At 38.5% G+C, this 27693-nt stretch overlaps 1 protein-coding gene across 4 annotated transcripts in view; it reads right to left on the reverse strand.

Moving 5' to 3' along the window:
* Positions 1–27693, reverse strand: part of ITPR2 (inositol 1,4,5-trisphosphate receptor type 2) — a 287303-nt gene that overhangs the window by 72164 nt on the left and 187446 nt on the right. For 3 of the 4 annotated variants that reach the window (XM_074902357.1, XM_074902356.1, XM_074902355.1), the window contains exons 38-45: positions 18538–18646; positions 16721–16908; positions 15231–15414; positions 14388–14644; positions 13269–13469; positions 11257–11367; positions 6130–6225; positions 4806–4925 (exon numbers count right to left, since the gene is read on the reverse strand). In XM_074902357.1, coding sequence (XP_074758458.1) covers positions 4806–4925; positions 6130–6225; positions 11257–11367; positions 13269–13469; positions 14388–14644; positions 15231–15414; positions 16721–16908; positions 18538–18646 — 1266 coding nt within the window. The remainder of the gene's footprint in view (positions 1–4805; positions 4926–6129; positions 6226–11256; positions 11368–13268; positions 13470–14387; positions 14645–15230; positions 15415–16720; positions 16909–18537; positions 18647–27693) is intronic. The other variant, XM_074902358.1, reaches the window with a different exon arrangement.

Below are 27693 nucleotides of genomic sequence, written 5' to 3' on the forward strand. Positions count from 1 at the left end.
GAATATATTGGGAAAAATGGTCTGGTTTAGTCCTGCGCCAGGCAAAGGTAAAGGCAAACCCATCCACGGGATTGCTTTTGCCCAAGGACCTGGGTGTACCGGGTGGGTGATGCAGGACGATGGAGAGGTCCGATGCGTACCACAGGGGGACTTGATTCTGGGTGAGAACATGCCGTGAATTATGCTGTGCCTTTGTTAATTGTTATTTTGTTATTATTAACTGCTAAATGGCATCTGGACATGATGCAGATGGTATAGAATAAAGGGGTGGATTATGTCCTGGTTCAGCTAGGGTAGGGTTAAGTTTTCTCCCAAGCAGGGGGAAGGGATCTCTAGCCGGGTTATTCATACCATGTGACGTCAGGTCCGGCACGGTAGTGCAGGAAGCTTTCTTTTGTGGCTTGGGTTGCAGAAAGCACGCGCGGCGGGCTAGCTGTATCCCTGCGGTATTTCTCTGTATATCCTTTGTCTTGTTTACAGTTATTACTGTTTGTTGTTGTTACTCTTGCTATTGTTGCTGTTCAGATTGTTTTATTACACTGTTGTATTAAATTTCTTTTTATTTTAACCTGGGGTTTGTGCCCTACTTGTGTCCGAGGGTGGGGGAGGGACAACGGCAATGTGGTCTCCAGTCCCTGCACGGCTTAAAACCATCACAACCTGCATTGATACCAAGCAGTGTTAATTTCTTCTAACTTTGTGGGGTGGAAGAAAATTTTTTTCATTAAATTTTGGTGCCATTTAGAAATTAAATAAATATAAGTAGTTTTGATACTCTGTTGGGATTTAAGTAAGTTTGTGGCTCTACCTCTTAAAAAACCCAACATCTTCTATTTGCCTGGAGGTTACAAAGGTATTGTGGAACTCTAAAACCTACTACACTCCCTCTCCAGCAAAGAATTTCAGCATATGCTTACAAGTGAGCAATTGAGTAAACATTTTGCTAGCCTGAGAGTACAGAACGTGCATCATGAAAGGGGTGACGTTTTAGGTCAGTACCCCTATATTTCTGCAACAGCTTTGGGAACCAAGATGGAGGAAGTCACAAGGCATTGAAAATCTTAACATTTTGTTACAGTATTAAAATTTGCTTCCCTACTCCCTACCCACTCACATCCTTCTAGATCAAGAACATGTCTACACAGCTCTACAGGCAGATGAAAGTGCATTCTTCTCATGCTGCAAGCTGACTAGAAGCTATTTAAAGTTATTTCACATTCTTCTGAGCCTCATGAATAAAGCCCCTGCTGAAAGGTACAGTGTATTAGCTTGGCCCTCATGTTTGATTTGGACAGTTTGCATCTTGCTGAAAAACACAGGGAAACACTCCAATGTATTTTCTGCTGCAGAAGCACATATATATATGCATGCGAGCTACAGAAGCCTATGGTTATAACTAGTGCCTTATCTTACTTCATAGTAAATGTAAAGGGGTCATGAACCTCACAGAAATACTACTAACTCCAAGGAAGCTTTTTTTAGTTTACAAACTACCAAAATACTTTGTTATAATTAACAGGTAGCAAGGTCAAGCAGTCATCCAAAAAAGCTGGAGGATTTCTTTAGCCTTCTATGATTTCTTTCTTTTTGGTTAGCTATTTAAAAACTTGATTCTCCTACACTAATGCTTCTGCATATAAGAAGTTAGGATGAAACTTTTTTGTGCTACTATGTCAAAAGCTTTTTTAATCTCTACAAAGACATCATATCAAGATGAAGTCTCTTTGTGGACAGCCTTACTAACTTTGCAAAACAAAGTGTAGCCTGCTTTAACACGATCTTTTAAAAGGACAGCAATAAAAATACCACATCAGTTTATTTTTTTGACTGAGGCTTGAAAAGAAGTATAAAAGCTGATGGAACTATCCATAACATACCACTGTTATTCACCCAAGACTAAGAAATTAGCAATGTCATGTTCAAAGCTTGGCTCTGAGCATGACATTTGAACAATACAAAGAAAACAGAATCTCCTCCGTGAATTTTCAAGAGAATTGTGAATGCTCTCTATCTAGCAATAATAGGCTTATTTTTCCAGGATGTGACCTCAAGCACCAGTTTGTGTCACTCCTCCACAAGTGGCTGTACAAGAGCTACATCTGGAAGGGGTCCCTACCCCAAAGCCAGGCTGCAGAGTTGGGGTGCAGCTCAGGGTAGTTCCTCTTGGATAAGTCAGTTCTGCTTTCTCTCAGTGGCGCTCCCTTCTCCTCCCTGCTCATAGTATGTCAAATGGGAAAAGTGAGGAGCAGTAGTGTCCAGACAGCTTGAAGTCAGTGCAGTGGAAGCAGCACAGCTATGGCACATGGCAGGCTGGAGCAAGATGAAGAAATAAAGGAAAGAAAAGAGAGGACAGAGAAACATGTGGAAGAGATGTGATAACTGTGATGAAATGTCTTATTTAACAGTGTCTTACCATCATGTCCTAGGCTGCTGTGCCCACACACCTCTGTGCACGCATGTGTGTGTGCGTGATGTACAAGTATGCACATGCACTTGCATATGTGTGCCTGCATATGCATTTGGGATAGGGCTTGGGAGGCTGTAAAGGAGATTTAGTAACAGAAATCTCAGCCTTGCTTGTGACATATTTATGACTTTCTATGCACTTTGGGTCAAACATTTACAAGAATGCCATTTGCTTCTGGTAAAATCAACCACAGGAAGGGCAAGGAAGGATGTAGTGGTGGCAAAATGCAGAACCCACCATTGCCCTGAAGAGTGCAACAACAAAAACTGAAAGTCTGAGCTCCCCAAAATAAACTGTCTATGTTTGAGGGCTGTAACAGCAAAAAGAGGAACTCTTGGTCTTGATTCTGCCTTTGCAGAGGGACTGAAAAGCTGTAAGTAGAGCAAGTGGTCACAAGCAAGTGTCAGGAAAGCAACTGAAGAGCCACACTGGTTGTAGAAAAAAAAAAGTCAGATGAACTGTGAAACTGTAAGAAGCACAGTGAAGAAATATTATGTAAATCAGGTCAGCTAAGCCAAATGGAAGGCCCAGGCACCAGAAATCCCCTTTGACACAGCAAAGCATAACAGGGTGTTTGGAGAATGGAGCCAGCAAAAGAACCTGGCAACAATGGCCCTACTGAGACAGGACGATGCTTGTATCCTGCACATCCCAGTGCGAGCAAAAGGGCACACATGGAAAGAGTTTGGGGTCAAAGATCAGCAGTCCTATGCCAAGAATCATAGCTTTTCATTATCAGAGGGGAGAGAAAGGCCTCAAATTGCCTGCCCTTCCAGTGCTTTGTTTTCATACAGGGCTTGACATGGGTGCACAGCTATTGTAAACACATACACATACTGTGTTACAGAAATGCAAGAAAAGGAAAACAGTCCTTTTTTGGTAAAAAGATGGATATTTTTACAGCGTACAGAGCAATCATGCCATTTAATTCTGCAGAACAGGAAGGAGCTCAGTAAATTGCTGTAAAAATATCCAGCCTTATGGAACCAAAATGCCGACTACGGATCAGGTATTTGGAATAGCTGTGAAGTGGTATCATGGACATCCCCTGCACTGTGAATATGTAGCTAGGGACAGAGCTTAATCTACACCTCAGCTAGCTAGTGTACCTTGGTAGTGACCTCTTTTGTAAAATGACTCCAGCAGTCACTTCATATATAGTTTTAGACCTATATTCTACTCCCCCAAACTTACTTTCCATTGTCACAGACTCCATTAAGTCATTTAACACAAGCTGTAGGCAGAAGACATAAAATAACATTTTGATTTGGCAGGCATTTAAATTTTCATTATAAGCATTCATACAAGGAGCAAATAGTCACATTTACTACAAATGCTTTCTAAAAATTCTATCATTTTTGATGGTTATTTTATGTACAGTCCTACATATAGCACAAGAGTAGAACATGGTCAGCCACAACAACACAGTAACAAAACACTTATTTAAATATGCTGCAAGCAAACAAGCATAACTCAGTAACTGGTTTTGCATCCCTTGTTTGAAAGAAACATTGCATAATACTACTGTAACTATAGATTGCATTTTTTTCTATTGAGTATTCAATTCCTAACAATACTTAATAAGCATAATGAACACTCCCTATTCCCATCTGTTTATTTCTTCTTACTTAGTAAAAAGATTTCTTTTTAAATGTGGCCCTTATATGAAATATCAAGTGATATCATTTATAATATAATCAAGAAATATGTGGTCTTCTATAATTTAAAAATATTTTCAACAGTCTTAAAAGAATTGAAAGATAAACTATTTTTGATACCAACTACTCTGAAGAATTAACATCCCATCAAATAAAAACCTTCAGTGCACATTCTACCTTTACCAGACGATAAGCAAAAGTGATCAGAAAAAGCTTGAGGGCATTACAACATAACTCGAAAGGAGAAAACAGTAAAAAGGCCCAACAATTCTTATTGGCTAACTAATATATCTAAAATAATAGGAATCTTCTCAATTCAAATTCATTTGGTATCACAACTGAAGTTAGTATTTAAAATACACCAATAATGACATGATTTATGATTTGATTGATGAGCTGTTAATGCTAAAAGACAAAGCTAAGTGAACATTAACCATTTTGCTCTACATTGTTACTTCACACAAATATAGCCTACCAAATCTCCTAAGAGTGCCTACACATACAGTGAGACTGCTTGCTTGTCCTGCTCTCAGCAATCTTCCAGATAAAGCAATGTTGTACACAAACATTAGCCAGAAATCACAAGATGGAAAAACTCCCCTTTTTGATCAGACAGGTTTTGTGTGGAGTTTAACCACGTAACACTTCCCTGGAAGCAATCACACACAAATAAGACATACCTGATGTGCCAAAATATAGATATTGTGGCCAACATCTTTTGGGGAGATGCCATCATCTCCATTCTCCTCCTCATGGCCACATTCAAGGCCTTGGTTATACGCATTCTTCATCACATCCACCTGTGACACAAACACAACCAGGGAGAGATGAAATAAATGTCATTCTTGGTGAAAAAGCACACTGTGTTTGAACACACTCTCTTTGCTCAGATCAAGCCTGGATGGGTGTCCTGCAGTTCTGCAAGAGAGAGCAATCTGAGAAACACTTTCTGAATAAAGACAAGCTTGAAGTATTTGTGAAGCTCCAAATTGCTACATTTCTCATTAGAAAAACTGTAATCCTGAGAAAGGAATGGGAATGCTGAGCCTTTGTGAGCACATATTTTCACAAATGCTTTTAAAGACATCTACAGATATGGCAGGTAGTGCTGTGTGACACTTAAGAGTGCAGCCATGATCTCCCTCTGGCTAGAGCAGGCTGCAATTTCACTCAGCGTTCTCCAAACAGTTTAGTAGCAAAAAAAAAGAAAAACCTAAACCAAAAAGGAAAGGAAGATACAGATTTGGGCAGGATTCTGGGGAAATCCAAAAATATTCAGAAGCCTTTTACAGGTCCACTGGGGAGGGAAATCCTCCATTCCCCGTGCAGGGCTTGATCCTGCAGCTGTACCTTAGGGAAGGCCTCATCGTGCTGACATGGCACCTTAGCGATGACGCCTGGAAACCAGCAGGCCACTGGGCTCTACCTAAGGGCAGGACTGATGCCCACAGATCTCCCCATAAAACAGGTTTTTCAGTCACTGCTGTTACATGGTCAGCTGGATTAAAAACAGTTTCTCCAGATTTCCAATTTATTTAAAATTCCTAGAGACCTACACAAGCATCACAGTTGTTCCAAAATACAGCAACAACTCTTTGTAACTCTCTTTGTTCATGAGACATATATATAAAACATACATATATATATTATATATATATGTCTACACACACGTTTGTTAGCACTGTTTCACAAACTCTACAAGCTTAATCTGCCAGCCCCTGACAAAGTGTACTTGAAGACAGTCTACCAGAGTATGATAATTTAGTTAGTAAACAATTACAGAAAAGTGCTTGGAACTGATAAAAATAATGAAGTAATAAAGACTGAAATCATGCATGCCTGATCCTTTTAAAGTACTTTTTGCGAATTAGTACTATCCTGATACATTGTGTCACTATATGCTGCCAACACTTTTCATCTTAGATGCAGATAATTTTAAAAATGTTTTAATGACAGATTTTTTTTTCAGCCAAAAGATTTATGAATATGCATAAGTTTTCTCACCAGTTCCCTTGGTCTCATGTTGAAAAGGATTCTTTCTGCATTCTCGCTGTCATGCCTGCTTTCCATAATGGCCAGCAAAAGCTTGGAGGCATTGTTCTAGAGAAACAAAACCATGTTAATGCAAATTTTAAAATCTATTTCATGGATTTACAACCCTTGCATTTGCTTTAATTGAGATTACGAGGACCACATTTTTAGGGGACAAGATTTTAAACTACTCGCATCTTTTATTTTACTGACATATTTAACAGGGTTTCTCTCCCATTTTAATGTCAATGTACTGTAAGGCTAACCCTGCATGTTATATTGAAGAAGTACTTTAAATATTGAAAAATAGTTGATTTAAATACAGAACCTTGTTTTATACTTGCACAAGAAAAGAACTCCCATTTCCTTTTCTTATTGCCCACCTCTAGCAATTTTTCACAGAATCACAGAATCTAGGTTGACCTTGAAGATCACCTAGTCCAATCATTAACCTAACAAAGACCATTCTCAACTACACCATATCCCTCAGTGCTATGTCAACCTGACTCTTAAACATCTCCAGGGATGGTGACTCCACCACTGCCCTGGGCAGCCCATTCCAACACCTAACAACCCCTTCTGTAAAGAAATATTTCCTAATATCCAGGCTAAACCATGGCTTTCTGTTAAAACAATACTCAACAGAAATAATTACAAAATGTATTACATGAAAGGTTTCATCATTCAGGCAGTTTTCCTTCCCCTTTGTTTTTTATAAAGTCTGACAAGTTATTATTTGAAAGGCTATAAAATTAACTGTTTTTATACATTCCTAGAATTTTGTTTCACTACCAAATATTCCTGGGGGAACGTATAAAGATATTCTTTACTTTGTCAAGCAGCTGCTTTTCACCGAGACCTCTCCCAAGGATTAAATTGCATGAGTTTTAGCAGCAGTAACCCAGTAGTGCCTTAGACTAGTGCCAGAGACCTGTCCGACTTTCAGTTAAATCGGCTGCTGTGAACAGGAAAGGAAGAATGGTGTTGGAGGTTTGACTGCTTTCTGGCAAGGCGTGGTTGCCTTGGTTCACCTGCCACAGCATCTCCTCATCATCTGTTACAGACTGAGCTGTGCGAATACTTGGAAGTAGACTGCAGTCCCACAATACATGTAGGGACCAGTAAAATTCTCAACCCACCGTAAAACCTCTTTCTCAGCTGCTTATTGCCAGACATCAGCAATTCAAACTGAAATTTTCTGCAGCAAGGGTGTGCCTCATATAATTAGTATGGCCAATTTTGGAAGAAAAGGTTTCAGCTGCTTTTGGGACTGAGGCAAAAAGAAAGATGTTATTTTCTGCATGTTCAAGCAACTTCTGATGTTCAAGCAACTTCTGTTTTAAGCAGCCTTTTTATCTCCAAGTTTTGATAGCAGAGCTGAAAATCTGGATCACTAGAGGCCAAGATGATACAATCATGCAAGCTGTAGTCCCCAGGGAATCCCAGCCAAATTTGTCCAACTCGTAAGACTATTTTTCAATTATGATTTGAATACTATACTGTAGAAACTTGCTGGAATTCTACAGCTAAAAGCCCTCAGAGTTTCTTCTTGGTGGCCACAGAATCAACAAAATCATGCAAGCTGGATCACAAAATCCCACATTTGGGATTCTCCTTTGGACTGGTCTTTCAGCAGTCCAGCTTCCTGCTCAAAATAGGTTGCTCAGGTCTGTGTCAAGATGAGGTTTGAATGTCTCTATCTGGAGGACTGTAGGATTAGAAGTCAGCAGCAGAAGGAAGAAGATGAAAGGAGGTCAGATGAATAGAATGAGGATTTATGCATGACAGGGGAAACAGGACCTTCTGGGAGAAGAGGTTGGGAGCTGAGTGAGAAGCCAGAAGAGAAGAGACTGAGCTTGCCAAAACAAGGATGAGATAAAGAACAACGGATGAGAAGAAAAGACCGGACTGGGACTGGCTAAAGGAGAACAGAATTCCATATGGATTTTTCCATAGCTCCCATTTCCTTTTACTCCAGAATCAAACCAGCATCATCCATTTGAAAGATCTAATCATACTCTTTACCTCGTAACCTACATTGCAGAAGTTTAACATGCACAGTGAATGAGACCAGGTGGAGGGAAAGGACAGCATTTTAAGACAGCTGACAGGGTGCTGCTCTGAGGAACTGGATGCTCCCTTTTCTGCTGCAGTTTTCCCTTACAGTGGTCACCAAGTCAGTTGCAGTAGCATCAGCAGGATCTCAAACTAAGGAGAAGGGAAGGGGGCAAGACAGGCTGTGGGGTAGTTTTGAGAAGAATGGGAAGAAACACTGGAGTCTACACACCAGTCTACTCACTCATAGATGAGGAGAACTTTAAAGCTATTTCCCAGTGCAGACAAACCTGGGGATGGAGAGAGGCCTGCTGCAGCTTCCAGGAAGTGAGGAAAGGTAGAGAGTTGGTAGGACTTCGGGTGATCAACACAAAGCCAGCTTCTTGTGACTGGCTCTGCAAAAGTAGCATGCCATAGCCTAGAATTAGAGCAGGCAGGCACATCCTCCATTTTTTTCTCTCTGATCACTTGCACCTGACATTGAGATGCTCATTTGACTACTTGTTCCTCATTTTCTGCATGCTTTGAGACTCTAGGATCTGATTTCCATTCCCAGATATCAATGAGGAAAAGAGGTCCACTACTTGGAAAATACAGTATAAAGTTCTTCATAACACATTAGTACTGCGAAAAATCAGTTCCCAGGTGCTATAAACAGGACAGCTCAAAGTACTTCTGGCCTTCATTTCTCTTTACTTGGGTTCCCATCTCATCTTATTTGCATCACTTCTCATAAGAATTTTTGAAAAATAAATTAACGCATGAAACAGTTAGATAAAGCAGAATAAGGTGCTGTGAGAAAAGTCAAACACACACTCGCATTAGCCTCTCTCTGCCCTTAGACTGACAATGTCTCTTCATCCTGCCACTATAAAGAGTGGCAGATATTGAGGTCATACTGTGTTCCACGACTTAAACACTAGTCAGTAAGGAAGGCCAGGGGGTCATACTCAAAATAATGAGGCAGAACAGAACATTGGCCATCTGTGCACTCAGTGAACACTGTCTACCCTGCTCACTAAATGATTTGGGCGTCCCATGGAAAATATAATCCATGAAGATGTAATTAAATACCACATCAAAAACTATATGCAAAACAAGCTAAATTAAGATGGCACAGGAAAATATAATTCTGAAGTGCCTTTGCTTTGGTTGGGGGGTACGAGTTCAACATATAATGTACCCCAAAACCAGTGTCTGAGCTTGTTTGTATGTGTAAGCAGCATGTGGTTCTATACACTTTGTATTCTGTATTTTCACTGCAAAATTTATGTATTTACAACTTCAGAGTCACCTATGGACACTGACAGATTGTCAATGTTAAACATTACCTGATAAACTCAGGGCTGTATTATTTCTATGTTTTGCCATTCAAAAGAAAAACCAGTTATTCTTAATTTGGATCTAATTCTTGACAGCACATCTGGCCCAGCACTGTGTCCAGTTCTGGGCTCCCCAGCAAGAGACAGATAGGCGCTTACTGGAATGAGTTCAGTAAAAAGCCACAAAGATGATTAAAGGAATGGAGCATTTTACATACAATGAGCAGCTGAGATGGGAGTGTTCAGCCTGAAGAAGAGAGGGATCAGAGGGATCTTATCAATGTGTATAAATACCTGATAGGAGGGAATGAAGAACAGGGAGTCAGACTCCTCTCAGCAGTGCCCAGTGAGAGGTCAATAAGCAATGTACACAAATTAAGAAACACATTAAATTCCATCTGAACACAAGAAAACACTTCTTTACCGTGAGAGTGATCAAGCACTGGAATAGGTTGCCCAGACAGATTGTGGAGTCCAACTGTACATGATCCTGGGAAACCTGCTTTAGCTGACCCTGCTTAAGCAGGGGGGTTGGACAAGATGTCCTCAAGATGTCCCTTCTAACCTAAATGACTCTGTGATTCTGTAAAATCAGAATAATTTCCACAGTTTGAACCTTTGGTATTGTTCACCACAATTTTTGCTATTTAAGTGAAAGTATAGCATATATAGCCTCTTGTGAACAGGGTCAATCTGGTCCTTGCATCAATGTCTCTGAACTCCATTTTTGGTTATTACATAGAAAAGATGTTCTACAAGCATTTGCTAGCTTCATGATAACAGCAAAACAAAATGGCACTGGAGTTACTGTATCTAGGTCTTTATACAGACTGAAATGTGGACTTCAAAAGAACTGTCTTCATGCTCAGAGTTAAACAGCTACTTAAGTGTTTGCTTGAGGGGGGCCTGAAATACATCGCATTCAAAAATGTAATTACAGTTACTAAAATCATGTGTAAAGTGCTGTTGATTCCATGTTTCTCTGTACATTATATATAGCTATATTAATTATTTTATTAGACATCCAACATTGCCAATATGATGCAATATAGCTACCACAAAGTATTTGCTGGTTTTGGGGAGGAAACAGACCATCTGCAATGGAAATACTTGGCAGACAGTATAGCTACAGAGCTTCCCTCTGCATCCAATGGCACACAGACTGAAGAAACATATCTATAGCCTATCCAACTCTCCACAGAATACAAAACAAAACTGCAAGCCCTCCCACTCTACTCTTTGTCCTCCCCCTCAGTGGATACTGAGAAGGGAAATAAAATACAAATTGTTTTCACCTTGTTTTCAACTTTATTTACAGATCATCCGATATTATTCCTTTTTCACAACATCTCCTTTTGAAGCAATTTTTTGAGAGTTCAGTACACACAGAGAATGCCTGACATGTTACATTTCTGCACAGTGTTGCTATTTATCAGTTCTGTGAGATTTTATGTCCACAATATAGACTCTTCATGCTAGAACTTTTTAAAAAAAAAGCTGAGGGCACACTCCCAAACAACAGGAGGTCAAAAAGTCTATGGTAGAGGGTCTGATAAGGATTCAGAAGATAAGCTGAATTAATCTGCAACATTTGTTTTCACAGGCTACTGAGTATTTTATGCTATTGTGAGATTAAGTAAATGTCAGGATGCCTAGAGCTCTTGCATAGGTATGTCTTCTATTGTTACTCAAACTTAAATTTAAAAAGTTACATTTACTGTACCTTCAGCTGAAGCACCAAGTCCATGCAGTATTTGCCAAGAGGGTTTATGTCATTCAAGATGAGTGCAATTATAATATCAATCCCATTAGATTCATGGGTGGCTATACAAGTCTGCAAAATAACAGAAGGGAGTTGGGGCCAGGGGGAGAGGGAGGGAAGGAGGGGGAAAAACAGGGAGATTGGACAGGCAGAGAGAATGTGCACATCAGCAAATTTGAAAAACAAGGGCCCAGAACTTGAAAGACCTTGTGACAATAATGAATCTCCCAGTCAAAGCAGAGCAGTCTGAAAACGTGCCACAAGAGGTGCTGAGGGAGACTTGTGTAGCACAGAACTAACGCCAACACCACCAGTAGTGAACTACACAACTGGAAAAAAGGTGGTGCATATACTTGCAGTGAATCATGCAGGGTTTGGCACCAAGTGTTACAAGTTACGGGCAGCAGCCCACAGGAGCACTGCCAGATTCAGCTGAACATATATGCAGAGACATAAAAAACATGCTTGAATCTAGGCACAATCAAAATTGCACACTCAAGTTCTTAATTTGCATTTAGCAATCATTAATATTGCTGTTATACCATGAATTGTTCGTGAAGATTAAGGTTTTCTACATGCATCTGGACATGTCCTGAACAGAAGGACATTTCTGGACATGGAACTCAAAACTGTCATTATGACCAAGGGTACTTCCCAAACGCTTTTACAGCCAGAGTCCTGGATCTTCTAAGCCTTGTAAATAAGTGTCAGTTATACAAAAGCCTATGGTATATTTTCTTCTAATGGGTTTATATGACAACAGGAAAGGAAAAGTTTTACAGAAAGACAGCGAGAGTGAAAAAATGAAAATGACAGTGTGGAGCATTTGCCTCTGAAATACACAGAATTAGACTTGCAGTTGGTGTAAGCAAGCATAACTCAACTCCTGAGTGACTTTCCAGCAGATATGTCTAGGTAATAAAGTGTAACTAATCATTCCCTTCCACTATCAGTGTTCCTCCAGTGCTCCTCAAGTAAACTTGTTGGAGAACACATTAACTTGAAACTTTTTTTTTTTTTCATTCACAGCCCTGTAATTATTTTTTTAGATGTTTTGCTCATTCATTAGTGGATCAAATATGACTGTTTAAAATTTAGTCCACTAAAGGATTTTTGTTTGTTTTTTCTTAAAATATTAAATAAAGGCAATTGATTACCAGCAATGGCAATAATAGCACTTTACACTTCATTTTTGCACATTAATGAAGTAGCATTAATACCGCATGTATTATTCAACCCTTTCTAGTATCAAGAATAGACTGTCTCTGTAATTTCACGCACTGCAATTTTCCCATTGCTAATCCATAGTAAAAATTCTGCAATTTCATCCATTGTGACAACTTCACTACAGTTCTCTTCAGATCAAATACAGCAGCATGTAACTACATTCTTTAGCTTTCTATACTGCCTCAGCACAGCACTAATGAGATATGACTTTAAAAGACTGCATCAAATAACGCACAGGTTAGAAGCATGGTCTTCAGTCTCATCCATTTCACTGCTGATATAATTAAAGATGCTGCTAGGTAGTATAGCAGGCTAGTAAGTTAAACTTTGTGGCAGTTATGTGAATTAAGGAAAGTACATGTTACAACCTATATAAACACCAGCAAAGGCAAAATATATGAAAATGAAGAAAACAAGGTTGTGTTTGCAATGTAATTCCATAACTGCAACTCAAAACCCAGTCTCACAATGTGAGGTTTAATACCTTGACCTAAGACACTGAACTCTCTCCAAAAGAACTGGAAACCCTCCACATAATCAGACATACTACAGGAAGAGTCCACTATTTTGAGTTCTGACTTAAAATGATTGCTCAGTCCTTATGAAAGTTTGAAACATGTTAAGTCTAATCATAGCAGTTAAAAGTGAATTTATGTTATTAAGAACACTGAAGGGTTTATGATAAGCACATAGATACCATACATTCAGGTATACTCTTCTGCATCCAGAAGTTATTTGAGTCCTACCTGATTTTCATGGCATGGACCTTGGCAATACTCAGTCAAGCTTTCCAGCGTCTGGTTCACAAGAGCCACATTCCTTTCATTGATGTAAAGGCCCAGTAAGCCCAGCCCGCCTGTCGTGCTTCCACAGATACAGTCCAAAAACTGAAGGGTCTCACAAACAAGGTTGTAATTTGTTTTATTGTTCTGATATCTTAAAAAGTTCTGGTGGGTGGAGAAAATTAACACCAGAAAAAAAAAAGAAAAAAAGAAAAAAAGAGAGAGTTAGAATCAAGTCAAACACAGTCTTTTTTTCACAAAAATATTGAAGGGTACAATTTATGACCATATGACCACAGTAGCTTAAGTACTGAAGTACACTGCACTGTAGGAAATACATTACACCTTAGCACAGTAATTGAGAACTATTATCTGAGTAAATCAGTAGAGAAAGGAGGGCTCAGGAGAGTGAACTTTCCAAACATCTGCACTGGCATTAACTGTCTTATGTATGTCCTGCGTACCTGCTCCCATTCATCTATTATGACCCTTCTCTTGGAAGCTTGTTGCCCCACAGATGAGCAGGTTTGGTGCACATTACAACCACTCCTTGTCAGTGTCAGTGCAGAACGGTAACTTGGCTCAAACCACCCCCAACACTGCTTTAAGGGAGGCTGCTGGACACAGCACTGAGGTACATTTGCAGAGAATTCATTTTGCAAAGGTTGCTATGGGGACAGTAATTTCTACCAGAGAAACTGATAGCAAAGACACATCATAATACCTAGGGAAAAGAGCAGTACTCAAACTTTGCCCAGAAACTTCCTGCGATCTTCAAGCCTGTGGTAAGTGATCCACCATTTGTGCACAGAAACCGTACTAACAGGGACATTTAGACACTGCTCAATTCCATGTGGCTATGCTGCGGACCCCAAGCAATTCTGAGGACATAAACATGAGCTCAACCACGGCGTGCAAGTGGTTCTTGAAAAGGGTTATTCTATCCCTTGAACCAAAAGAAGAACAACAATTTAGACACCCCTATTCTGTAACAGGAGCCAGACACCGGCATGTTTTTATTTCTTTATAAATTTCCAGCTCCTGTAATACTTCTTTTGGAGCTCAGCTCAAAAAAGAGTTTACCTGGAGCTCTCGGTTGTGGTTCTCGCACAGCAGCTGAAGAAATCTCAGTATTGGCTGCATGATTGCAATGGCAGGGCTTATGATTGTTTCCTCTGTGGACTTCTCTTCTGCAATTGTAGCATCTGTTCCAGAGCCCATAAGATCTATTTCTGGGTCCATTTCTCTTCTATACACAGAGTAAGCCTTGGATGTTGCAGAAGATGCTTCTGTTAACTGTCCTTTCATACCCTCTTTCAGATGCAGGGTTGAATCCTTTACTGAAAAGAAGATAATTTTCCTTCATTTTTTAAACTCTTTCTCCTCATTTGATTAAAGAATAAGAAAACAATAATAATGAATGAAACTTTTTCTTTGTTGGTGCCTAACTTTTCAAAGACCTCTAGGCAACTTACAAAGAATATCAAAGCAACATTCATGCAGGGATAGCATGTTCCAAATAAACCACAAACCAGAGTGAAACAGAACATTAAAACAAAAACCCCTACTATTTCTTTCCCATATCCAATAAATGATGAGAACAATGGAAGGACCACAGGGTGGGAAACCAATTCCTGCGCTTGCTCTTGTGAAATAGCCCCATTAGCAGCAGCCTCTACTTCTGCTTCTCTAAAAATATGTTTCTATATCTTCTATCGGTGTAAACTGGCATAGCTTCACTGATTTCATCAAAGCTAAATCCTTGTAACCAGCTTAAGAGATGGCCTATAATTTAGAGAAAAACAGGCAAAAGATGCAAATTAGCAATGATTAATATTAAAGCTTATTGATCAACACAGCACAGTATCAGAGGTGCAGTGTGAATATAATGCAGTTGTCACCTCTTTTACATGGGTGCCTTCTTACCTCTCTTTTTCGGAACAGATATGGTTAGGTCACTATCATCATCTTTCTTTTTGCTCCCCAAATCAACAGTGTTCACTGGCACTGTTGATCGTATCTCCTGCTGAGCAGCTTTCATGCGGTCATACAGGACTTTAAAAAATTTTTCTGACTTTTTTTGCTCCTTCAGTTGCTGGTAAGTCGAATACTGCAAAAAATTCATTCTTTAGGTATCAATCTTGTCAGGAAAAAATACAAACATACACTATTTTTTGTGAAACAAATGAATAATTACTTAATAGAACAAATGCTGCCCACTGCCTGACTAGTTCTTTCACAAAGTGATAAACAAGGCTGGTAACAAAGATTGATGACAACATTTTAAAATTTGGATAAAATAGTGAACACTGCTATTTGCAATCTTTAAAATGTCACAATATTACACTTGAAGTTAAATTACTTTGTGACACTCTTCATTTCTCCATGCATTCTGGAGTTATAATATTCTATCTACAAATAATAGTGAAAAGTAATTGTTACTATGTAACAAAAAGAGAAAGCATGAAACATCTAACATGTAATATTATAATTTAGATTTTATATATTTTTTGTGCTTCAGACAGAATTGGAATTAATATTTTAGGTTATTAAGTCCAGTCCCGTAGCATTAGCGTCAAGCAGGCTGAGTACCATTTTCAACAGCTTACAAACTACCTTAAAGTAAAAGCCTTTTACAGCCCCTAACAATTCATTTTAGAAAACTGCAATAAAATCTCACTTCTTTAACATTTTCTGGACACTCTGTAAGGGTCACAGATCATGTTATTCTTTTTACAGAATAAATATACAGGATGAGACTCCTCTCATTTAACTTTTATAGTCTCACAATGAGGTTTAAGTTGGTTATTTAGGCTCCCTTCACAGGCAGTGATGTGATATTGGGAAATGCAGGGAGTGATTCATACCATCTCTCCTCTCTTATGATAACTGCTGATCATAGAGTAAGAATAAACAATAATTTGGCAAAGATGGGTGAGAAGGATATTATTCACAAAAACTAGCATCTGTAGTTTAAAGCAGTTATTTTCTATGGACTGGGATACTGGTCTTCTCAAATGGCTAGTTTTTCTCTCTTTGGAGACTTTGATAAATGTCCCTAAATGTTTCTAGAAAATAATTTTATTTTATTACTATTATAAACTTGAAAGTATTGTAATTTTTAATTTTAAAGAGAGATATGAAATAACTAGAGATAATGCTCCTATGGCAAAGACTAGACTAAAAGAAGCACTGTACTACACATAAAGGACAGCTGAAAAATGTTTTCTTCTACTGAAGTGTTTAAACTATGAAATACTGCATAATAACAGAGCATATTTACATTTCTATTATAGCAATACATATTATAGTGATAAACTTTTCACAGAACTCACAGAACAAAAGGTTCTTTTTATTTGTCTCCAGACTACATGCATTTGAAAATCCGTATGTGAATAAGTAAATGAAATAAGTACCTGTGTTTGTGTATTTCCACCTTCAAGCAATGCAATACCAAGCAAAATGCCTTCTGAGAAAATTCGGTCATTTTTGGTGTTTACTATAACATCTATGACTAGTTCTGATGCACCTTCTTTATCCAGAAGGCACTGAATATCGAATATGGTTATTCCAGATTTATCCAAGTCTTGTGCTGAAAATCCACCTGCAAATTAGACATACCAATTCATGTTTGTTTCACATATGTATATGAAAATGAATCTACTGGTAATAATAATTTGTCTCATGCACACAACAGCAATGTAATAAATCTAAAATTATGTTTCAGGTAAAATTCCCCTTGGTACAAACAAGATTTTTGTGTGAAATTGCAGTGTTGGACTCTAAGAATAAGAGATAAAACAAAACCCCGAAATACTGTTCTGTCATGATATTCAGACAACAAAGAAGTTGGAAATGACACTGATCTGTCCACCAATCCTCTTTCTAATTCCACTGCTGCACATGCTAAACTGTGTGTATGGTCAGTGCTGTGAGACCACTTTTAAATCTGCTTTTCAATCTCAGAGCCTAATCTATACAAAGACTGTGTACTGGTAAATCCACTCTGGTTATAGGTATGACCTTCTAGCTGAACATTTTGCCAGTATAGCTCCTAGACCATTAACATCATGATGATGTTCTTTAAGAACAGAGACTTCAGTTAATCCAAATTAAAGGTGCGGTTTTAAGGAATTTTGTTAAATTGTATTAGTTTATTAAACCAACCATGTTTTATTTTCATAGATTATCATTTTTCCTGCTACAGTTACGTTTATACAGATGTAACTGCATCTACTTCATTAGGAAAATACAGTACCACTTTAATCAGTCAGTACTACTTTAAACTGATTAGAATTGTTCAGATTTTGTTTGTGATGAAGCCATAAACACACTTTTTAGAGCGAGAACTAAAAAAATAGTAAATCTTTACTATCTTTGTTAGGGAGTAAAATTTGGTGTACAGGATATTAAGACTGTAAACGCTTCCAGTGTCTCCACTGAAACAGTCAAGGAGGATCAGTTGGGTAACATGTGGAAACACTCACAAATCTGGGCACGCCTTTAATATATGCTGAAAATGCAAAGGCAAGTATTTTGACCTGGCTCTATACCTAGCTTCTACCTCATTTCCTACAACATACATTATTTTGGGTTTTCTTAGAAACTATCCAACAGTAACTTCTTGTGGCTTCTATAACAGAATCATATGAAAAATTAGGCTATAAGGGACCTACAGAGATCATTTACTCAAAATTCCTCCTCACGTTAGCTAGATCAGGCTCATCAGGAACGTGTCTGCTAAACTTGTCTGGTAAACATTCTGCAGCCTCTGGGGGCAATCTGTTCCACTGCCTAACCAATATTGTTGTGAGCAGCTCTTCCTTATATCTTATTTTTCTGATATATGAATAAAGGATCTGGAATTTCTAAAAAATGTTTAGTTTCCAGGAACAGCAACATCTTTATTCAAATGTTTTGCGCTTTGCTGAATTTCTGGATGTGGATTTACTGGCAAATTGTAACAGTGTTACCAATTGAAACTGAATTCATTAATTGACTGGGGGACATGGGGAAAGTCCATACTTTGGTACTGCCAGCTGCACACCAGCCATCTGAGACAAGTGCAATGCAACTTAAAAATAGGAAATGTCTGATACTCCCTCTCTTCTAACTGGTTACAGAATGTGTTTGATTTATTTACCAACTGAATCCCTGGAGCACTTCCAATGTGTCTATTAGAAAAAATGGTGCTGCTAATTTTGTTCTCTTTAAATGATCTGTGTTGATTTACCTCCCACTTGTGCAGTTTTGCTGTAGCTGGCAGACAGAGGCCCATTCATACCACTTCCATATTCTCCTTTAAAGTAGCGATATAGGAGTATTTTCCTTAAAGTGTTGCCCTTTAAGAGAAAGATAAAAATAGAAGAAATTAGTGTTGTGGCCAATTTCCTTTGTTTGAAAGCAAGCTGTTTAACATAGATACATAATTTATTAGGTCCTTCTGTTATAATTAGTAAGCATACAAATAATAAAGTCCAGAAAACAAACGTCTAATGGTCTTATCTAACAAATCTCACGGGAAGAGTTCTAAAATACTGTTGTATAAACTTTCTTTGAAGCTTCTTTTAAACTTATTGATTAGAAATCAAATACCTCCACCTCAATAATTTTTACTGGCTAGATGTGTGTATTGAAACAAATTCCACAAAAAGTCAGTGCTTCATAGTCAGTGTGTCTGTGTTCCACCCTGCCATGGTAGTAATTTCTTGCTATTTTCTGCAGCTGAGTACTATCACTCCCTTTTCTTTGATCTCAGATAATCCAGTTGATCATCTGAAAGAAGCCACATCACATGGAATATTAAAACAGAGATATAACATTTGATAGAATAGCTTAAAAAGCAATCTCTGCGTATCTCCTTGTTCCTTTACTTCCAAAACCACCACCAGTCAAAATCTGCATGCAGCTCTCTGATGATCTTCCCTTTCATTTTGCATATGTTCTGCAATACAAGACACACTGAATTAAGAGTGGGGGTACCAATTACTTGGCATTTTTATTTTGCCATCAGTCTGCTAGGAACACCTGTAGTCAACAATTTTACAGAGGCAGTAGGTGACACAACAACTGTAGGTATATATGTAAGCTAAGATTTTAAAATGTACGGCATAAGAAGTACGGCAAGGTCTCTGATGATTACCACAGAAGAGGAAAAATTGTTCATTTCAATTTAATAGCTTGGCAGTAAAATGGGATGACTTCTTCCTTACTTTTACTCACCTAGCAGTTTCAGTGAAAAACAGTTCTTACAAATACATGCACTGGAAGCAGTCTCAGTACTTACCACCTCACCAGCACCTGCATTATTAGTACAGCAGTCAACTTTTTAATCAAAACATCTCTGTGACCACCACAGACAGCAACCAGTGGGGAAACAAGTCCCAGAAACACCTCAAGAAGCACTACTCATGCTCCCACTTCTCTGTTAACTTAGCAGTATTTCCAAGAGCAACCACATGCCACGGTGGGGCTTCACTGCTTCATGAACCTCAAGGACAATGGGCTTGCCCACCTAAACAAGTGTCAGAATGCAATATTCTGTATGTGTAGCCTAATGACACAAAACAGCCGTTCTTTCCTAGTTCCCGTATTTTGATGTTTTCATTTGCTAATAGTCTATACAGAGTTCCCTCAAACAGCCAATGAAAGTGCAAAGCCTACAGTAAAACATCAAAAGCCATAAATACAATGGCTGCAAGAAAAATAAAAGGAAATCACCTACACATCTGCTGTGCCATGGAATTTATTAGGTGAATTTAACTTAAGCCAATGTGCTCTATGCTGCAGAGGAAGACAAAGAACCAGAAGTTTCTGAGGACCTCACACAGAGACAGATTCTTTCCCAGCCTAGTTTGTGATGGGGTTTAACCCTGCATGCATGGACAAGGTACACTAACCAAGCTTGTAAGAGATTTTGAGATGGCTAAGAGCACCAGCTTCTCCTGCATCCTGTTTCTAGCTGTGACCAAACTCCAGTGTCTCAAGAGGAAAGTGGACCTCATTTTTCACATCTCCTGAAGAAGCCAAAAATATTATTGAAGAGGAAAAAGTTCCCACCAGAAATGAGAAACACAAACTAAGAACCAGGATAAAGTCCTTTTCAAACTCTCTCAGGCATATTTATCACAGAATCATAAAACTGTGTAACACAAATAGGATCATAAAGAAGAAACCCTTCCTAACTCCAGACTAGGACCCAATCCAGAACAGGCACTGAATTGAGACAATATCTTTTAATCAGAAAGGCTGGCATTTGCCATACCACTTGATTAACCACTCAGCCTGAGGCAACATCCTCAACCAGCAATCTATGCAGTTTGTTGATGACTAACCGAGTGCAATGGTAAATTACATAAACAGTCACAGTGAAGTCACGGGAAGCAACACTAAACACCACCTATAGAGTTAAGAACAATACCCGTGGTCACAAACTTTATTGTTCAGTCAAAATAGTTTTTATTTTATCAGGAAGAACGTTTAAGACCATGAAACAGCATTTGACTAATAAATAAACGGAATGATTTAGCACTTGGGTCTTATTTCCTGGAATCGAGTAACTGTTGGCACATCTCAGATCTTCTTCCTGCCTTGTTACCTTCAAAGACACCAGAAGGAGCAGTGATACAATGTTGCTTCTCCAGCTGGCTATGGAAAGGGGAATCCTGCTACACCATATCCAAACTAAGGCATGGACTTCACTTCTTGCCACAAGGAGCAAGTCTTAATTATTAGGATTCCTGCTTTCTCACACCCTGTCTCAACCTCCCACAATCCCAGACAACACTTACAGTTGTTAGAAGCTGAAGTGTCAAAAGTCAAGGACATTGTGTTTGAAAAGCAAGAATGTGTTAGAACCTCTGCTTTGTCTGATAGCTGTGCCAAAAACATGCCCTCAGACTCATCCCACATATTTGCAAACTCAGGATCTTCATCCCCTTTGTGATGACCTTGGGCAACCACACAACTTTGCCAAGTCTTGTGATATTAGCTGCTACTACAAAGAGCAGAAGAGCCGAGCAGTGTGAAGCAGTGCTGTGAAATGCACAAAGATCATGCAATGTATCAGATACGCCTGTCACCTCCAGCATGTAACTGTGTGAGGCATCATGCTAGAAAATGCTGGAAAGACCCTGCTTCCAGAAACAGTGCTGATTCTGCTGGTGTAGGTGTCTGTGTATGCTTTTATGGGAATGCCAAAAAGCATTGTCAAGAACAGCCCCATCATAGGGATGAGACAACCTGCTGCCAGGGTGAGACAGCCATGACACTGATATCCATGTAAATGGTTTCCTAACTTAGTACAGCCACAAAATTAATATTACCCAAAAGCAAATGATCACAGCAGTAGCATGAATAAGAAGCATGCAGTAACTATTACTGACACTCATGTTACTGAAACAGAGACCAAAAACACAAGCTTGCTAGGCAGCACAGTGCTATCTTCCCCGACTAGTTTTCTACATGTGGCAGAAGTCCCGACCTTCCAAGCTGAACCTCTCCTCCACTGGCTACAATACACTTTTATACCTCTTATTAGGGTATGGAAGTGGCATGTAAACATCACTCAGCTAACTGCAATCCTTCTGTAATGGCTGGAACATTGTATAGCTTTGAAAAAAAAACCCAACAATGAAACATAACAGTCTTATTGTTACCCATGAATACCACTGTATTGTCTCTAACAAAAGCTAGGATAAAGACTGATGACACAAGAAAGTAACAACTGGTTATTGTTGCTGCAGTTTTAAATAGCTAGGGATTGACAGACAAAAGTTTCCAATAGGGAAAAATTATTCCAATAGGAACATGTAGACACAAACAAATTAAGTTTTCTCAGTTTGTATTTCATTATACTGGTTGGTCTTTAAACTTGATTCAAATGCCTTAATACAATGGTTTATTCACTTTCCTTCTCCAAGCCTGCAAAAGGCTTGTTCCTTCCCATAAGGATGGGGTGTTTCATGCAGGGAAATGGCTGAGAGGAGTATGTAAGGCTTATCATGGAAACCTGCATCAGCACCAGTTCACTGTATAACACTGCCAAAAATTACTTGTCCTGTCTTATTGTCTTGGTTTTGGCTGGGATAGAGCTAACTATTTCTTCTTAGTAGCTAGAATAGTGCTATGTTTTGGATTTGCACACTTTTAACGGAATTTGAATGATATTTGTGATGTTCAGAAGGCTGAACTAGATGATCTGATGATCTCTTCTGCTTTTCACTCTACTTTAAAATAATGAAGTGGAAATGCTCAGATTATCAGTGATAAAACAGAAAAGGCAGCCACATCCAATACATATTTCTATGATACAATGGATGATGTTGTGAGTATATTTCAATATTAAACGAGGTGGATGTATGAAAATTAGGCATGTTAAATCTTCAGTTTTGAATAACTTCCAGCCAAGTATAAAAGAGAAGCTGGCTGGGATCTCTGGTGAACTAATACAGGTTTTCAGAGTTTGGAACAGATACAAAATCCCAAAGACCTGGGATATATCTAAGGTGCAATGATACTCTTAAATATATGTGAGTACTTTTTATACTTTTTACTAGTATCAAACCTACTGCAGTGAGTTTGATATCAATTCTGGGAAGAACAAAGGAATGACTGATTTTGAGCTCCATTAAATCAAAATTAAAGGAAGCTACTATAAACCAATAGCAGTGTTGCAATTTGAGCCCAGAGGGCAACTGAGCACCATGCAGCTGCTCACTGACCCCTTCCCCCCCCAGTGCTGGGAGGAAGAAAATAAAGTGAAAGGCTTGGGAACTGAGATAAGGATAGAGAGGCATGACACATCCATTATGGTCATGGGCAAAAGTCTGACTCATTAGGTGAAGAAAAAAGAATATCAATTCAGACACTAACAACATCAACACTTAACAGATATAGGACAGTGAGAAGCATTACCACATCTTAAAAACACCTTCCCTTCTTCCCAGGCTGTTTGCTCCTGATTTCTCTACCTCCTCTCAGATTACCCTTCTTAAATACGTTACCTGCAGAGGTGCAGCCACCACTGCTAATTGGTCTGGCCTTGGCCAGAGGCAGATCTGACTTGGAGCCAGGGAGCTCTGAGAAGCTTCTCAGAGGGGTCAGTGCTGTAGCCCACTCCCCCGCTACCAAAACCACCACCACACACACAAACCTAGCACAGGCTGTTAAAATACTGGCGTGTCATGCAATAATTGCCTCAATATGGGTTTAAGAAAAATAGAGCTTTTCAAATTTGTGAAGATTATCTTCTGGTTTTGTTAATAATGAAAATATCACTCTGGTAAAGTTTGATAAACTGGTAGTGTGACACAATCCTGTACTTACAACTAAGTAATCCCACAAGGATAGTTATCAAATGGTTTAACACCTGACAGAATTCAACATACAATTTAAAGCAAGAAATCATAAATGACTGTATGAGCTTCTAATTGGCAACCTCATGGAGCATTTGTTGTCTGCCTGATCTTTTTTCACTGAAACGGAAGAATACAGAAAATAATTATTAAGAATGTTTAGAAAGGACACAAGAAGAAAAGGCAATGTGGTCAAGTCACAAATAAAAATCTAGGCATCATTTATTAAACTAACCTGAAGCAAACAATATGAGCCTCGTTATGTCCAAACTGCTGTACATCTAGTTATAGATGTAATAACAAAAAAATGCAGAACATAAAAAAATGAAGGACTCTGTTCTAGGAGGTCATGACCCTGGGGAAGAATGGAAGGTCTCGGAGAAAAATCAGTGGAGTAACAACTCTCCAAATCACATGATTCTGGAAAGGATAACAAGAGCTATTATGTAGGATTTGTGAGACTCTTACTTACCCACATGCAGGGGCACGTTACTGTAGGAATACTGCACCACAAGTTGGTGCCCACAATTCAAGAAGAATGCTGACAAATTGGATTAGGTTTGGAGAAGCTCCACAAGAGTGATTACAGAATAAAACACACCTTCTCATCAGAAATTCAAGGCTTTCAATCCACTGAGCTTATCAGTCTAAACATGAACTACATGACCTCTGTTTCTGACTATCTACATGAGAAATCTGATAATGGATTACTTAAGTCGACAAGATAAAGGTGTAAGATGCACTGGTGAGAAGCTGAAGACAGAGAAATTCAGCTAGAAGAGAGGTAGAGGCAGCTGGGTTATTCAGTTTGTGGGTTATGAATTTTATATAACAGTAATGGCATTTAGCTATTGGAACAACTTAAGAAGAGGTGTGATAGTCTCTATTGCTGGCAGTTACTAAATCATGACTAGGTGGCTTCTCAGACAGAAACTATTTGAAGATCTTGCGGTCTACATTAGGAGAAAAAGATGGGTGACAAAAATATGTCATCTCACATAATCTATGAAGACATCGTGTCAACTTTTCCTGTAGTAAATACAGATGAAGTTACAAGCCTGACCTTCTATGAAGGCTATTTAAAAAACACCTACTTCTACATGTTTCTTCTCATCATTTATAAACAAAATGTCTATTCTGCTTGGTCTGAGTGTCTACTTCAGGACAATTTTTTTTTGTTTGTTTTTCACCCATTTTCAAACTATTTTGTTCCCTTATTTCCTCTGGAGACAAAACATGGTAAGAGAAGTTTTGTGCAAGTGGCTTCTGTGAAGATACCATGTATGGAAGTTTTATAACTGTTTAAATAACGATTCAACCTGCCCCTGAAATGTAAGATGGCACAGACATCTTGTCATCTCAAAAATGGACCAACTGAGGCACACAGCCACCACACGCGCAGTGTTGCACAAGCATGAACTTGGAAGAGAGTCCCAGAGTCTTGACTCCTACTGTGTCCACCGAATGGAAAATTTCTGTCTTCATAATGCCAGCAACTTCCAGGGGGCTTGTGAGTTGGGGGTGTGGTGGTGGTGGTGTTTGTTTTGGGGAATTGTTTGCTAGCTTTTACACAGAGTGAGTTTTTTCCTGGTTTTGATCTTTTTGCAACAACATGTTTTCATAGCCAACTTATAGCTAAAACTGAAATATTTTCACCAATAAAATATTACACCCAACAGCAGAATTATTTGCACACTGGGGTGATTATTCACCCCAGGGAAAAAGCACTTTTAAATATGAGATTTGGTCCAGCTTGTGTCCAGTTTCACTTCCACTAAAATCAATGGAAGACATGCCAGTGACTCCGGTAGAAGGAGCAGGCACATACTTTGCCTGGAAAAAGTTTTCATACAACTCTAAAAACAAAAAAAAACCCAAAAATGCACCAGACTTCATGACACAGTTCTCCTAAGAGAGCAGAACTGGCCACCCACACCTCTCAGCTTTCTTTCATTAAGCAGAGATACCCTACATTTTAAATGTGCCATCGTTCAATCCCACAAAAATCCAGTATTAATCCTACTCTTCTTCATACAAATTGCTTACATCACAAATGCTAACTGATAAACTTGAGGTTGTAACTAGTGCAGAGATTCACTAATAGGTTCAGATAATATAAAGAAGCATAAGCACAACCCTTCTCTAAACCCAAAGTTTTAGAGAAGTGCTCTAAAAAAGTAGCTCATTTAAAGCATTTACAGTGCTTAAAAAAGTAGCTTGTTTTTTTTTAGCAGTCTTTTAATCTTTTGAAGTTCCAGGTTCCACAGAAAGCTGGAAGCTTAAGTGCCAAAACATTGCAAAACAAATGCTATTGCCAGTCTATTTTCAAAAGAATACTGAACATATTGCAAGAAAACCAGTCTTTGCTGGGTAACTGTCCAATTTTGCACCCTGAAGAAACTCAGGAAAGTGTCATTTTAAAAGAATGATTTTTTTGGCAGTATCTCTAAAAAGTGTCTCTACTATGAATACAGCAGGAGAGAAAAACTGTTTGGATTAGTGGAAACCTCAGCATTGGGGCATTCAGACTTAGACTGAAAAGAAAGCATTTTTAAAATACAGTTTGATTTTTTTATATTATAAAATTTTTCTATTGGCCTGTAAAATATTACTAGCTGTCAAATGTTCATTTTTTTGTCCAAATATAAGAACTCTACATATGTATCTATACATTTGTATATATAGAACACTCTTTGTTGTGGGCAAATATTATTGTTAATATCTGTCACTTGTCCTGTTGCTCATTAGGTTGCACTGTTTCCATCTGCAGTCATAAATTGTGCACTTATGAAACAGATCATGATTCAACCTATGTAATTTTTCCTTTGCACTTTCTCCAGTACAAGACAAAGCACTGAGATGCACAATAATGCAAGTTCTCCACCACTGAAAGAAAACAATGTATTATTTGATTATAATTATTCAGAAGCATTTATGACTGCACCATCAATAGATATTGTAGAAAAAGACCAGATCTGAAAAGCATAATTTTCAAAGACTAAAATTATCTCTTATGCTGCAGGGGGTAAACTTTCAAAGTGATGTACAGGGAGGTATGCACACAAATCCTATTATTTGTTAACAGGACTTCTGTGTGGAACTCCCCAGGCTCTGCAAGAAAAAATTACCCCTAAGTGTCCTAATGTGAATATTTACCAAAACAGACAATTTTCAGACGCATACTTACGAGCACTACTGTGCTTTGATGTTTTAAGAGCAATTTGAAACAGGTTAGCTAGGGACAAATGAAAGCGGCCAAATACTATTTTCATGACATGATTCTGTTTCACCGTGTTGCTATTATGTTGAACTTTAAAGCCAAAGCATTACAGATACATGATTTACTAGATAAAGTATGCACTGCAGATGTACTGCCTGCATTAGATATGCTAGGATCTTCACTTGTTGGCTCAGGATTTTCAAAGTGGCTCTGGAGGCACTTCTGTATTTCAGTTTTCACCTGCTCATTTTTACACACCACCAGCTACACTGATTTCTTGACTTCACCCTCGTCTACCAGTAAAGACTGATGAAGACACTTCAGATATTCAGAATTTGTTCTAAGGTATCCCAGGTACTCGTGTCACCACTTACACTTGAAGGAATCTATGCATTTTCTAAACCAGGTTATCAGGTTTATTTTGCAATCCAGGTTACTAGGCTTCTGGAAATTTTTCAATGGATTTGACACGATGACATGATACAATGGGTTGTATCAATACCAAATGAGTACTTCATGGTTTGGGGCTTTACTGTGGAAATGTCATTGAACATGACCTGTGCCACTTTCTCCAATATATACAAATATTCTCAGTTAATAGTAATTACTCAGCTAGAACTGCTCTGTATGTCTATATTATTTAAAAAAATAGTGATACTAGAAGAAATTAATTCTTAGCATTTACTACTTTGCAAAATAATCATGGAACATGTGTCTTGTCTCAAAACAATCCTGAGACCTCATTAAAACCAACCATTTTTCATCTAATGCCACTCATTCCTGCTGAACACCACTATATTCAGTACATGTAACT

This window comes from Athene noctua, chromosome 3, assembly GCF_965140245.1.
Source record: "Athene noctua chromosome 3, bAthNoc1.hap1.1, whole genome shotgun sequence".
Classification (NCBI taxonomy): domain Eukaryota; kingdom Metazoa; phylum Chordata; class Aves; order Strigiformes; family Strigidae; genus Athene; species Athene noctua.